Source organism: Schistocerca cancellata, chromosome 1 (genome assembly GCF_023864275.1).
Source record: "Schistocerca cancellata isolate TAMUIC-IGC-003103 chromosome 1, iqSchCanc2.1, whole genome shotgun sequence".
Classification (NCBI taxonomy): domain Eukaryota; kingdom Metazoa; phylum Arthropoda; class Insecta; order Orthoptera; family Acrididae; genus Schistocerca; species Schistocerca cancellata.
In genome coordinates, this window is record NC_064626.1 from 1,084,964,078 (window position 1) to 1,084,979,091 (window position 15,014).

General features: G+C 40.3%; 1 protein-coding gene across 1 annotated transcript in view; it reads right to left on the reverse strand.

Annotated features, from left to right (window-relative positions):
• Positions 1 to 15,014, reverse strand: part of LOC126091108 (phospholipase B1, membrane-associated-like) — a 169,370-nt gene that overhangs the window by 6,779 nt on the left and 147,577 nt on the right. The window contains exon 7 of the mRNA XM_049907036.1: positions 13,556 to 13,721. Within this exon, the coding sequence (XP_049762993.1) occupies positions 13,556 to 13,721 (166 nt within the window). The remainder of the gene's footprint in view (positions 1 to 13,555; positions 13,722 to 15,014) is intronic.

The following is a 15,014-nucleotide window of genomic DNA, read 5'->3' on the forward strand; positions in this document are numbered from 1 at the left end:
GCATTATTGCGACAATGATTCGTAAAGTCAAATGAGAATCACCGGAGGAAACTTCACGTTCTTGTACAAAGCACTATTGAGAAAAGTTAGGGAGCCAAGATTTGTAGTTGGCTGCAGAACGATTCTGCTGCCGCCAACGTAAATTTCACGCAAGGATCACAAATTCATGATAAGAGAAACTAGGGCTCATACGATAGCATATAGACAGACTAGTAGTTGAACGAGGAGCCCTCCGCCATACACCGAATGTGTTACGTACATAGATGTACGTAGATGTAGAAGCAGCTGTAAATGCCTTCAAGAAATCAACACTCATCAGTTTTAATACATATAATTAAAATAAAAGGACAAATCTTGTTTTTAAAACTGCCCAGAGTTCTGCATGGTAACACGTTGAAGTATATAAGATGTCTTGCTCACATCTGTGAGGTTCTTGCATATTACTTGATACAACCCAAGTTATGCAGAAATTATTGTTTATTTCTATATTGATAACACGTGTTTATTTGCCTGAAAAATATTTGCCATAAAACAGTTTACTTTTCTATATGCCAGCAATTGAATTTTTGTTAATAATGTAATTTCATGTTATAAACTGAGAAAAAATTCTAAGAAGTTAAATAGGTTATATATAATCTTTGTCGACTGCAATAAAATTATTATTTCGACATTATGAATTTCGATTTATTTTAAAGCACCTTCAGTGCTTACTGTAACAATATGGTTTTTCTTATAAATCTGTTTTGGAAGACCATGTACAGTTCTCATGTTTTAAATTGCTGCTATTAAACAATATTAAATTACTATTATTAATTACAATATTTTGTTTCTTGCTTCATTCTTAAAGTTCTTCTACACATAGATATTCGATTTTAGTACACTGCACTTCGCTGACACTGAACATATTACGTTTTCATGTTGTGTGGATCCACTTACACCTCATATATTTTGTTTTGATGTTGCAGGATGGCGGCTGTGGAAGTATCTGCTTTTCGTCTGCATGTATTTACATTTTTCGATGATGTGTGTGTTTTTGCATGTGTGTGTGTGTGTGTGTGTGTGTGTGTGTGTGTGTGTGTGTGTAGATGATGTGTCCTAACTTCTGTACAAGCAAATTATTACTTTGGTATGGTACCATGGTTGTTGCTATTATTTAACACATAATTTATTAATTTAAATAATGTTTGGTTGTTAATACCAACAACAACACTACCGCACCACAATGACACAACAATATGGCTCAACAGACAAACTGAGTACATGCTCACATGGAAAAAAAAACTGGCGCTACTGATATAACTTACAGGTTAAGCACCACTTGTTGACAAGCTTAGTTCTATTTTTGTACCATGTTTTGAAGAAACAAAATATTACATGTATTTATTTATCAAAATATGTAAAGAATTGTTCTATAACGTTACAAAACATACAAGGTAAATCTAAATGACAGTTTAAAGTGCACTTGTTGATGAGAACAGCTCGTACCAAAGTAAAAAACATGTCACTCCCATGTGAACAGTGGTGGTTAAGTGACTGATGGATGCTATAACTCTCCACACATGAGGAATAGCATTTCACCAAATAAAACTGGTGCAACAATGATCTGTTGAAAGGGTGACTACCATTACCTGAGACATTTTTTGAGAGTAGTCACAGTCAGTTGATTTTATGACTGCCATTATCTCAATTTTGGAAACTGTCATTGCCACAAAATTGATAACCTGAAAGTAGGTGCCGGCTACTGGATCTCAGTATTGTAATACCTGAAGCTGATACTTTATGTGCCATAACACGACAGTGAGTGTCAGTCACTAGATCTTAAAACAGTATTGTAAAAAAGGAGCTGACAATGCATTTACAAATTGCCCCATACATCAACATTGCTACACTGAATTAAAACAAATTGCACCCCACATCGTCATTGTTACACAACATAGTAACAAATTATCTCATACGTTGCCAACTAAGAAAGTGGATATTTGTTCTAACACGATCTGATTTGTTAAAACAAGCATAAATAATTAGTCAGATGTACAGGACAAATGTGTTACAGTTTTTCTGTAAAATGTTGGTGAATGGGGCAGTTTGTTACAATTTTGTTGGAGATAGTTGTTTACAAGTATTGGGGAGGCTAGGTCCAACCACCAGATATTCTATACCCTGATAACTGGACTCGATGTAAATACTGTGCACGGTGTACACAAGCAAAGGCATTACATAGATTCTAGTACCAGAAAGGAAGGCTTAAATTGCTGCTATATGGATAATGACTATCACACTCTGGCACCTGTTTTCTAGCTTTTAGGTCAACTAATGGATGAGGTTTTTAATATTTGACCATTCTAGTCCCTGTCTGTAACAAATTTATGCCACATGGTGATGTGTAGGTCAATATGTTACAATTCTGGTGTAACATGGCGGAGAAAGGGGCAATTAGTTACAATTCTTGCATATCATGTAGATGTAGGGGGAGATCTATTACAAATTTTCTGTAACATAGATAAGTCTGGAACATTTTGTTACAATTTTGCTGTGACAGGTCAATGAATGGGGGTTATTTGTTATAGTTTTATTCAACAGTGGTGCTCAATGAGGCAGCATGTTACAATTTTGTTTTTATGCATATCTGTACCTGAATAGAACATGTGGAAGATCCAGTAGCTGACATCCACAGTCACTTTACGCTAATACTTTGAGAACCAGTAACTGACACCTGACTGCTACCATCTACTCTAAAGTAATAACAAACATCGTGTTCAGGGTAATAGCTGTTGCCATATCATCTGAACATCGTTGCCCCCAATTGCATTAGGGGTAACAGCAGTCAGCAGAGTCGTGGTAATTTCAGTCACCACAGAAAGTGACCATCATAACCTTCATCCAGTGGTACCCATAATAATGGTGGCCGTTTGGTCAACTAAGTACTAGTGCCTCAATTCCATTATTGGTAATGATAGTGAACATGATTGAGAAGTAATGGTAGTCACTTAGTCAACAGACCATCACTGTCCTAACAGATGATGTATAGGGCAATTTGTTACAAGTTCAGTAGGATTAGTTGTTTGTTATTACTTGGGAGGCTGGCTCCAATCACGGCATACACGGTTCCCTATCCACTGGGATCTTTCGTGAGCGTTGTACAGAGTGTACGCAAGCAACGTGTTTTGAGTTGTATAGATTTCTGCAGAATTTTCGAGAAATTCATCTTTCTTTTCTGTGTATGGAAGCTTTTTCCATCACTCTCAAACTGAATCGTTTTTGGAATGGTTTATTGCGTTAGAGTGATAGAAGTCTGTAACATCAGTGAATCAACGTTCTGCCACAGGTTTGTTCCAGTTCAAATGTAAGAAAAATCAGTATTAGTTAGTAACAGCATTTATATTTTTCTAATGTACAAATAAAGTATTATCTTCTACTCCCACCCCTAAAATGGTGCTTCGTGAGGTGATGCCTTAATAGCTAAACCAATCAGTAAGTAACATCGAATTTATTTTTCTAGTGTAAAACAAAATGCATTAACCTCATCTCCACTAAATTATTACTCAGTGAGATGACGCTTTAGTAAGAACCTTTTAAAAATGTCAGGTGATTCTAGTTTGATCTTTGTACCTCTAATAACATAGCCTCCAGTAGGCTCAACATCAAAGACTTGGCTTAGTTAAAGCTTGGGGGATGTTTCTAACTCTATCTGCAGCAGGTTCGCAATGACTTGAAATTTCCTGGCAGATTAAAACCATGAAGCGTCAAACCTGAGGCCTTCACCTTTCTGAGCCCAAGTGCTCTACCGACTGAGGTAACCAATCATGACTCACAGCTTCATTTTTGCCAATACTTCTCCTACCTTCGAAGCTTCACAGAAGTTCTCCTGCATACCTTTCAGTACTAACACTACGGGAAGAAGGGATATTTCCAAGACTTGGATTCGCAAAAGCATAGGGGACTGCTTCCAGAATGAATCTTCACTTTGTAGCAGTCTGCACACTTCCTGGCAGATTAAAACTGTGTACCGGCCCGGTACTTCAACATGGAACCTTCGCCTTTCACAGGCAAGAGCTCTATCGACTGAGCTGCAGCTGCAGGAACACGACTCCCCCCCTCCCCCTTCACAGCTTCACTTCTGCCAGTACCTCGTCGCCTACCTTTAAAAATTCACAGTTCTTCTGCATACCTTGCAGGATTGTCACTCCTATAAGAAAGCATATTGCGAAGATCTGGTTGAGCACCAGCCTGGGGGATTGTTACAGAATGAATATTCGCTTTGCAGCGGAGTGTATACTGATTTGATACTTCCTGCCAGCTGAAAACTGAAATATGCCGGACCGTGACTGGAACTCAGACAGGCGAAGGTCTACAGTCATGCTTTAGTCATCTGCTGAGATGTGTTAATGACATTTCACCATTGACATAAATGTGATGATGATGATGTTTGATTTGCGGGGCCATCATCAGCGCCCGCACAAAGTCTCAGTTTTTACACAGTACATTTTCCTCACAATCCAATCTATCCATTGTCACAAATGATGATGATGATGATGATGAAATGAGGACAACACAAACACCCAGTCCACGAACAGAGAAAATCCCCAATCCGGCCGGGAATCGAACCCGAGACCCTGTGATCCAGAGGCAGCAACGCTAGACACTAGAACACGAGCTGTGGATTGACATAAATGTGCTTTGTGTTGCTGAAGTATTTTTTGGCATGTATCTTAGACATGTAAATGTCAGTTACACCTTTTACGTATTTTGTTGACAATTTTAACTATTAACATTGTCACACTATACTTTCTCATTGTGTATTGTTATCTTCTTCTCCCCTAAAATGGTGCTTGGTCAGGTTCGTTGATGCGCATACGAGTATTCTAATTTTGGCCTAGAGCGTAGTAGGATGTAATCTCGGCCCCGTTGTAGCATGTTACTTTAGCAGAGCACATGTGTTTCATACAGTAATAGTTCAAATTAGATGTGCAAATACTGTAAGCTACACCCATTGTGTATTTTGCCAGACATTTTAGACGCGAAAACAATATCGTGACACATGGCCTCAACATTGCGCTGCTGACTTTTTTTTGCATACATTTTAGACGTGGAATCGCTTTAATTTATGCTTTTCATATGTTTTAGACATGGAAATAAATTGTGACACATGATGTAAACATTGTGTGTGTGTGTGTGTGTGTGTGTGTGTGTGTGTGTGTGTGTTGTTGCCGGGTTTTTTGAAATACACTTTAGACGTGGAATTAACACTACATTTATAACCTTTGAGAGTGTGTTTGTAGTGGGATAGGGTTGGGGGAAGGCGCTTTATTTCTGATTAATGATTCAGGATATCCGGATATTTTTAAACACGGCCAAAAACATTCATGTCCTTCAGACGTTTTTGAATCTCATGCCAAAATACTCTATTCCGGCGTAGCTTACCTACTTTCACACATAATACAAGTCGTTTGGGTACTTTTGAACATGATGGAAAAACACTTCAGATTGTTCAGAAATTTTTGAAATGGCCGGCGGCATATTGGTTGGCTGTTTCGTTTTAATGGACCTTCCTGCGAATGTAATGTCATTGAAAGATGGAGTGGCTTGTAACGTCACGATTATTACGTCATGAAAAAAGTCCTGGATTGTCACATCATGATGATGACGTCATAAAAAGGGGCATGGTTTGTGATGTCGTGGGTAGGGCACTGACCTGCTCAAGTGACGACACAAATATTACAAAGTGCGCCAGATTCTCTACAACCATTCTCCTAACGTGTCTTATAACATCAGTGGGTACACAAGTCCCCAATAAATAAATTAACTAACGGCTTAAAATTCTAATCATTGGTACCTCAACTTTGACTTTTGACTGTATGGTAAGCCACAATCATGACACAGTTACTGGAAGCAGTACATGTGTACTCTCCCTCTTGTTCTTCCACCTCAGTTCAGCTATTATAATATAAATGGGCTTTATATTGTCATATATTGCTGTTAAACGATATTTCCTGGCATATATTTTGTAAAATACACGGTGATTCAGCTACGTTGTTTCCACCCAGATGAACTGTGACAAAACCCTCATTAGACGACGTCCCACAACATTAGAGAGGCTCCACATGCTTTAACATATAGTCACTTTTTATTGCTACATTAATTGTAGAGGTACGGGTATCAACTTTGCTTTTTAGAATGGAACTATAGCAATTTCTGGTGCCAGTGTTCTTGAAGAAGCGAATTCAACGTCGTTTCATTCCGCGAAGTCTGATTATTACACTGAAGAGTCAAAGAAACTGGTACACCTGCCTAATATCGTGTGGGGCCCCGTGAGCACGCAGCGTACCTCAGCACAACATGGCATGGACTCAACTAACGGCTGAAGTAGTGCCGGAGGGAACTGACACCATGAATCCTGCAGGGCTGACCACAAATGCGTAAGAGTACAAGGGGGTGGAGATCTCTTTTGAAGAGTACTTTGCAAGGCATCCCAGACGTGTTCAATAATGTTTATGTCTGGGCAGTCTGGTGGCCAGCGGAATTGTTTAAACTCAGAAGAGTGTTCCTGGAGCAACTCTGTAGCAATTCTGGACGTGTGGGATGTCGCATTGTCCTGCTTGCATAGCCCAAGTCCGCCAGAATGCACAATGGACTTGATTCGATGGAGGTGATCAGACAGGATGCTTACGTAAGTGTCACTTGTCAGAGTCGTATCTAGACGTATCAGGGGTCCTGTATCACTCCTACTGCACACGCCCCACACCATTACAGAGCCTTCATATGCTTGAACAGTCCCCTGTTGACATGCAGGGTCCATGGATTCATGAGGTTGTCTCCATACCCGTACACGTCCATCCGATCCATACGATTTGACACGAGACTCGTCCGACCAGACAACATATTTCCAGTCATCAACAGTCCAGTGTCGGTGTTGACGGGCCCTGGCTAGGTGTAAAGCTTTGTGTCGTGTAGTCATCAAGGGTACGCGAGTGGGCTTTCGGCTCCGAAAGCCCGGATTTATTATGTTTCTTTGAATGGTTCGTAAGCTGACACTTGTTGATGGGGATATCGGAGGTTTGATATTTTACCGGATTCCTGTTATTCACCGTACACTCGTGAAATGGGCGTACGGGCAAAACTCCGGCTTTACCGTTACCTCGGAGATGCTGTATCCCTTCGCTCGTGCACCGACTGTAACAGCACGTTCATATGCACTTAAATTTTGATAGCCGTTGCAGCAGCAGCAACAGATCTAAAAACTGCGCCAGACACTTGTCTTACATGGTCGTTGCCGGTCGCAGCACCGTATTCTGCCTGTTTACCTATCTCTGTATTTGAATATGCATGCCTATACCAATTTCTTTGACGCTTCAGTGTAGTTTCGGAGTTATTACAAAACTTAGGAAATAGGATTTATCTGTCCTGAACATGAAACAGATTGCTGTCTTACCCGGATGTTTGTGATTTCATACCTTTATCAGAAATTAAGTCACGTGGGATTACATCCAAACGCAGCGTTGCTGCGCCGCGACACCAGTATGAAAGGATCACAGAAGTAAGTTAGTTACCCTTCAATCTGTGTCGTTCGCCTACGCTGAGTGCTGGTTAATTTGAAAACAATAAATTTATACCAAAAACCAAGAGAAACTAAATATGCCACTTCTTTATGGAAGATGCAGACAGAATGCTAAGAGAATATCTGAGCTGTACGCACAAAGATATCCCGACAGACGGTATCCGAAAACAATGACAATTCAGCGAATGTCCAAATAATTGTTATTGTAATTGAACTTTTAATACTACACAGATTGTAAGGAGCAACCTTCCAAGGATTATAGCGAATGAAATAGATGTTGTGGGAACTGTTGCACAAAATCCGCATGTTCACTTTTGAGAAATTGGGAGTACCTCTGGAAATAGTCAGCCCAGCATTGCTAGCATTTTGCACACGAACAGGTTTCATCCGTATAATGTGTCACTTCAGCAGCATATTTACCAGCGAAATTGCCAAAGACGTTTAGCATTCCATCTCTCTGTTCTGATGCGACATCAAGTAAGCAGGTTCTTTCTTATGAGAATTCTCTTTACCGATGAAGCTCAAGTTATGGGAAGTTTAATACAAGAGATATGCATTATTGCGTCACTGAGAATCCACACGACTGAGGCAGGTTGAACTTCCAAGGCAATAGAATCTGAACATTTGGTGCGGTATTACTGGAGGTTATTTGGGTGGTCCTAACTTCATTGCAGAAACTTAAATGCAGTGGTTCCCATCCTGGGCTTAATTACCCTCCTGAGGTGCAAAAAGGAATTTTCGTATGGCTAAGAACAACAGGTTTGAATTGTTTTCAGTCGTCAAACTAAATTACACTCAAAGAAAGGAAAAAAGACGACACATTACGAAAGATTTATGCAAATTGCTCAGAAAGTGGTATTTATAAAGGTGTCGACAGTAAATGCAAAACTGTAAACTCTGGCGGTCACCGTTATTACGTGGCTCACAGAAATGGGGCTGAGCACGCAGCGCCCCTTGTGTAGACTACAATTGACCTCTGTACACTAAAACGCCCGTTTGCAATGGTGTCTACCATATTCGGCCTGGAATCTCGTCGAATGAATTATAATTGTCTTCAGTGATGAGTCCCGCTTCGAAGTGAGCTCCCATGACCAGCAAATACGTATCTGAAGACGCGCCGAAGAGTGGTGCCGCCTGCCATACGGTCTTACAACCAAGAGTGGTGGTCTGGGGTATCGTTTCATTTCACATCAGGCCCCTGATTGGTTGTTTTTGTAGGGCATGTGAAGATGCTGATGTCTTCTTGCACACTGCAGTTACGTGCTCAGTCCAATATATATTTTCATCTATTATTACTCCTAGACTGTTTGCTGAAGGAGAGAAGTTGATATTTGTCAGCATTTAGGATTAAATATGGTAGGGATTAGGGATTCCCGATGTTTCTAGCTAATGGTCCTAGAGTCAGCAACAATTGCCACTTGAGTATTGGATGGACTGATCTTTAACCCTGCTTCTGTGCCCAATTTGAGAGTTCACAGGGATCACTATTGAGTTTCTCGATAGTTGTCTTCATGTTTAGTTAGATACAACTGGAGGTCATCAGCATCCATGTGGTATTTGCAGTAGGACAAAACTGATGAGCGATGAGGCACGCCTGATACTAAGCGCCTCCACTGTGACTTCATGATGCCGGACATGCTGGCGAGGCATCAGGTATGAGAAAAAGCATTGCACTACACTTCTTGAGAAATTTAAGATGCTAAGGTTGGGAAGTAAGATGTCGAACTCGACAGTTTGAAAGGCTTGACTGGAATCTAAGAATGGTATTTTATCCATCTTCAGGAACTGCAGTATTACATTATGAAACAAGAAGCAACCAGTTGCACATAACAAATTTAATTTCTTGATCGGTTTCGGGCACTTAGTGCCCTTCTTGAGAAGGCACTAACCTTCTGAAGAAGGGCTCTAAGTGCTCGAAACCGGTCGAGAAATTAAATTTCCTATATGCAACTGGTTGCTAATTATTTCATTATGGAATCTAAGGAGCACATAATAGTCACATCTTGTGCAACGAAAGCACTCTTCATTTCATCTGTGACCTTTATTAAGGCAGATGTTGTGCTGCGATGTTTACGGAAACCTGACTGGTATTCGTGTAGTAGCTTGATTGTAGTTAGGTTTACAGTACCAGGTTTCTTATGCCGTGTTTACCACAGTGTGGCCTTTAGCGCCACTGCTCGGTTCTCCTTCAGGTGGCAGACGGGACGTTTTGGCGCACTGTACGAGTGTTTGGTAACTTGGTAAGTTAGCTGCAGCGCGGTAGCGTCGTCTTTCAGGTGTAGTGGTTTCTCAATTTATAATACTTGAGCAGCGGTTCCATTGTTGCAGCTGGATGTTGTTCGTGTAGTGTCCCACAAAAACATTTCGATCGGTTGGTCCTTTCTTAAGTGTAGTTACACGATACATAATTTTTAGCCTACTGTTTGCAGCTTGCTGCCTCCCATACAGTGGTTAATCTGGCTTTAAAAAACTAGAAACCCGCCTCGATTGCGAAAAAAGCACCTAGTGTTGGGTGTTAACCCAGGTTTCGGTGTAGATAACTACACCTTCTTCAGAACAACAATAAAACCCACAAATGCCTAGGAAGACCTTTGTCAATGATTAAAAGAACACCATAGCTACACATTTATAAACGAAAAAGAAAACACAAACAGTACATATGCACAAAGTCAAAACCACTACTTAGGTTAATGGTGTACACTCCACCTCACACCGGCCTATGTTCGATGGGCCAAGACCCGCCATAAACTGCAGCTACAAACGGTCGCTCACTTATGCACATGCGCAAGACAAGGGAAGTTACCTGAATACGCATGTGCATACGACATATGAATACAAGAACGCTTATACATTAACCGCACACAGTTGCTTATGCTAGTAAAGAAACTTATATATGAAGCTACCTATGACAACAGGAGGAACTCTTAAAAACTATACCTTAAGTCAGTACTTAGCCGGGGGCTGGGGGGGGGGGCTGAGGGGACATAATCTAAAGACGTCGTGGTAATAAAGATATAGGGATAAAACGTGAGGTGTTCAATGGGCTAAAATCACCTTCATCGTAAAAAAATGAGGATAAAAAGAAAGAAGATGAACAGCTTGACCAACCGCGCTCACCAATCAGTGCGCGCATGTGATAATAGCTGCAGTTTATGGCGGGTCATGGCCCATCGAACATAGGCCGGTGTGAGGTGGAGCGTACACCATTAAGCTAAGTAGTGGTTTTGACTTTGTGCATATGTACTGTTTGTGTTTTCCTTTTCTTTTTCGTTTATAAATGTATAGCTATGGTGTTCTTTTAATCATTGACAAAGGTCTTCTTAGGCACTTGTGGGTTTTATTGTTGTTCTGAAGAAAGTGTAGTTATCTAGGCTGAAACCTGGATAACACATAACACTAGGTGCTTTTTTCGCAATCGAGGCGGGTTTTTAGTTTTTAATATATTAACCAATGATTCCTGATGCGCTGTGATGTTGAAGGTTCTTAGTCTGGATTTATTCGGTATATTTAGACTCCGTGACCTTTCGCTGGCACTTTCAGGATAAGGGTGATTTTTTTTATTGTGATTTCATTCCCCTGCCCCATATGGGCAGGGGAGGGCTGTCAGCGGCACAATCCGCCACTCTTCAGCCGCGTGACATGACAACTAAAACAAGAATAAAATGATACATACATAAGGAGATAAAAAAAGGGGAACATAAAACAGAGTAAGGGGAGAAAATGGAGGTAAAAATACACGGACACAGAGACGTTCATGGGGGACAGTTTAAAAAGTCACCATAAAGTTAAAAAACATTGTTGGCGATTCTTAAAACACAGAGAAGACACTGAATGCGCATGCACAGGTTAAAGGTCGGCCACAGTATTAAAAACACTTCGGAACAACACACTTAAAACCCACTTGGAGCACACACAACGAAGAATAAAACTGCTAGGTGGGACCTGCCGAGGGAAAGGTCAGAGAGGATGGAAAAGGAGGGGAGAAGGGTGACTTAACGTCAGTTAGATTTAAAAAATGCTTGTTGCACGGACACATTTGGGTATCAGTCTGAGGAGCCATGTACAGCAGAGGTGTTGCCTTCCAAATTAGCTTTGACATGGACACTTCGACCCACTATTTATAGGTATGCTCAATGGAGTGGTGAGGCTTAAGCCTTGACAGCGCTGAACAGGCGTGCAGCATGGGTCAAGCGCAGGACAGGTGGCGCCAGAGGGCCAAGTGTGTGTAGTTCCTATGCGATCTGGTAGAGGACACTAGCTGAAGGACACTGAGCTGCAGTCAAAACACTTTCTTTATTATTTGCAGTTCTTTTTATTTAATTTTCTAATTGTTTATTAATTATTGTTATAATCGTGCTTAGTAATGAGAGTGAATGAAGGTCCGAATATGAAATACCGTTTTATGTAACGCTTTTACACTATACATTGAGGTAACTGACCTCTGAGGAATGTTCGAGAATAACGTATGTGTTAGTCATTTGTATCGGGGAATTTATTATAAACTATTTCATCAGTTTGTGGTGCTGGGGCCATGAGATCATGATTTCGTTGAAGTAGTATAGCTAAGATGGAATTAATTTTATATTTTTGGGTTTTAAAAATTTATTTATGTTCATTTACTATTTAGATTAAGTGACAAACGTTGATTGGTTCCGTATATATGCATGGGATTGAGCGGGTTAGATGGTGCTTTCCGACTGGCTGTGATGCTTCTCTGCCAATCAGAAATTACAATATTCGCGCGTATTTAGGGAACTAGAAACTTCTTTTGTGTAGAGAAACGAGTAGAATCGGGGCTTGGAACTCATAGTGATCAGATCTATTGATAGGTGATCCGATGAGAATTATTAATATTGTCATATTAAGATAGCAATATGTCCGAGAAGTGCCATAAAGTATGGAAGAGAGTTCGATTTAATGATGCACGGTATGAATTTCAGAATTTCTGGTGGCCTTTTAAATAACTATATTCAACGTGGCGTGTTGCTTACTCGCGAACGCGAATATTTTGTTACATGAGTGTGAATATAGCAATATTTGAGCGAGATATTCTTAAAGATACTACCCATTTTAAACTTTCTGTGAAGAATAGCTAATAATTACCATAAACTGGCTACGGTTATGAATGTTGCGTGCATGTGGACTTCTCAGACTTTGTAAGTTTAAAGTAAGGCTTGGTATTAACTGGTGTACGAAAGCTTACAGTAATAGAAGGAAATTTTAGCATATAAATACTGTCATTTGACTGTTACTACCCTTGCACCCACAAATCAATTTTTAGTGCGACTTTTGGTTTCGAGGTGTATAGCTGTTATTCTTTCTATAACTTGTTCCGGCTATGAACTCTATTTTAGTAACTTCAAGGAGGCGTTCGTGTGAGAAGACACAAGGTGAGTGGAACTTAATTCGCAGCAGCTCCGCACCGCTCCGCCGCAGTGGGTTTATGTGACCGCAATTATCGATTTTCTCTGTTACTGTTAGCTTGTTTGCCGGCCGGTATGGCCGTGCAGTTCTAGGAGCTTCGGTCTGGAACAGAGCGACCGCTACGGTCGCAGGTTCGAATCCTGCCTCGGGCATGGATGTATGTGATGTCCCATAGTGCTCAGAGCCATTTCTTTGTTAGCTTGTTTACGGTCTTGCAGTTTGGAGATACTATTTTATGTTAAGTCACAGATACACCTACTGCTGGAGCTGATTCCCTGAAATCTTGTAGCATAAAGACTTCAATCAACGAATACCTGTACAGCTGAAGCGGACGTTTCACCCATGAACTTTTTAGGAGGTATGTGAGGTGAATGGCTCAGCAACGCCGTCATCTGTAGTTGGTCCGATGAAAGAGAGCTTTTGTAAAGGTCTAGTATGGGCAAGATGAGTAACTGAACAAGTAAACTAAAAGACATATTTTCAGAAGGTACTCCATCATATTCACCAGCCCATTTAACAGTAATTTACACTGTACACATTCTCCGTTCATAAGATAAAGAATACAAGCCAACTCACCTAGAGCGTCACCTTTCTGGCTCAAGTGGAAACAGTCCTGCGACAGAACAGTGAAGTCGGTTCGAGGACCACTGGAGGTGTTCACCGTCAGAAAAGAAGCGTTCAGCAGGAACGGCTGCGCTACCACGGTGAAATCTTCCATTCCCGCGTACCTTTTATCAATTGCCTGTTAATAACAAGAGAGAGAGACTTAAAACTGCACACATCTTAGCTAGGCAGTTGATCCTAGGACATGTAAATAGAGCTTTGTGGCTTCAAGTACAGTTTCTTACCCAGCTTACCGAACATTCCACTGCTTTTCATATCCTACAAAGGGGCATGTCTCATATGGTTGCTTCTGTCCAATACAACAACTCAGCTTAGAATTATACTCAACTATCAACATGGTAACACATTTGACAAGATACCAGAGAGAGAAGTTTACAACGTTTGGAAAACTTATTATGCCCAATAGTTCACGGACAGAAAAGCTTTCCATTGTAATACTCAACTGTTTCATTTTATGTCAAATAAATGTGATGCACGATTAGAAAATGATCGTCTTGACTCCCACCGAACCACCGAACGCTGACGCACGTCAGTTGTCTCGCAGCTATCATCGTCATTGGTTTACGTCTGTGGAAAAACACTCAAAACCGGTTTTTAATTTGAACGCATTCTTACTAGTTAAAACTAGTTTTTAATGAGCCACTTCGTCAAAACGCGTTTTGCCTAGTTAAAACTAGTTTTAACTGACTTTCGCTTTTGACCAGCAGTAAACTCTAGTTGTAACTAAGGCTATCAGTATCAACTAGTTTCAACAAGAAAAAGAATGAAGGTGGCTTCAGATTCAATGCACGCCACTGTAGAAAACAGTGACAATATTATTATACCGATTCCTGTTATTTATAGAGCAAAAGCAGATCTCCCCAATATTATTGGAGTTGTTCTTCAGAAAGATGAACACGGCTTGCACAAGATTGGAACGAAATATGGGATACTCGACAAATTGTATTGCACGTATGAATTTCTGAATTGATTTCAATAATTAAGGACCAATGTCAGACATATTCATTACTTCATTGATTTAATGCTCTGAAAATGTTGCTAGCTATTCAAGTAATTAATTAATATTTTAAGTTTTATTATTTACATTGTAATATATTATATAATACGTATTATATACCCAATTGCCTTTCAAACAAGTTAATTAAATGTTCTCTTCTAGATCCGAATTCGACGTGTCCAAAGAGAAATTCTTGGGGTGGAAGACGTGCCAGAGACAAAGGTATTATTAAGAACTGCTGCCAAGATGGCAGTCTTAGCATCAGGACAAGAATTTGTTCACTGTGTGTGTAAGAAGGCATGTATTTCAAAAAGGTGCTTTTGTAGGAAAAAAGCAAACCTTTCTAACTCGAAGTGTTATGACAGTTTGCCTTGCAATAACAAATAATCAAAATATAATTGTTAATTTTTTTCG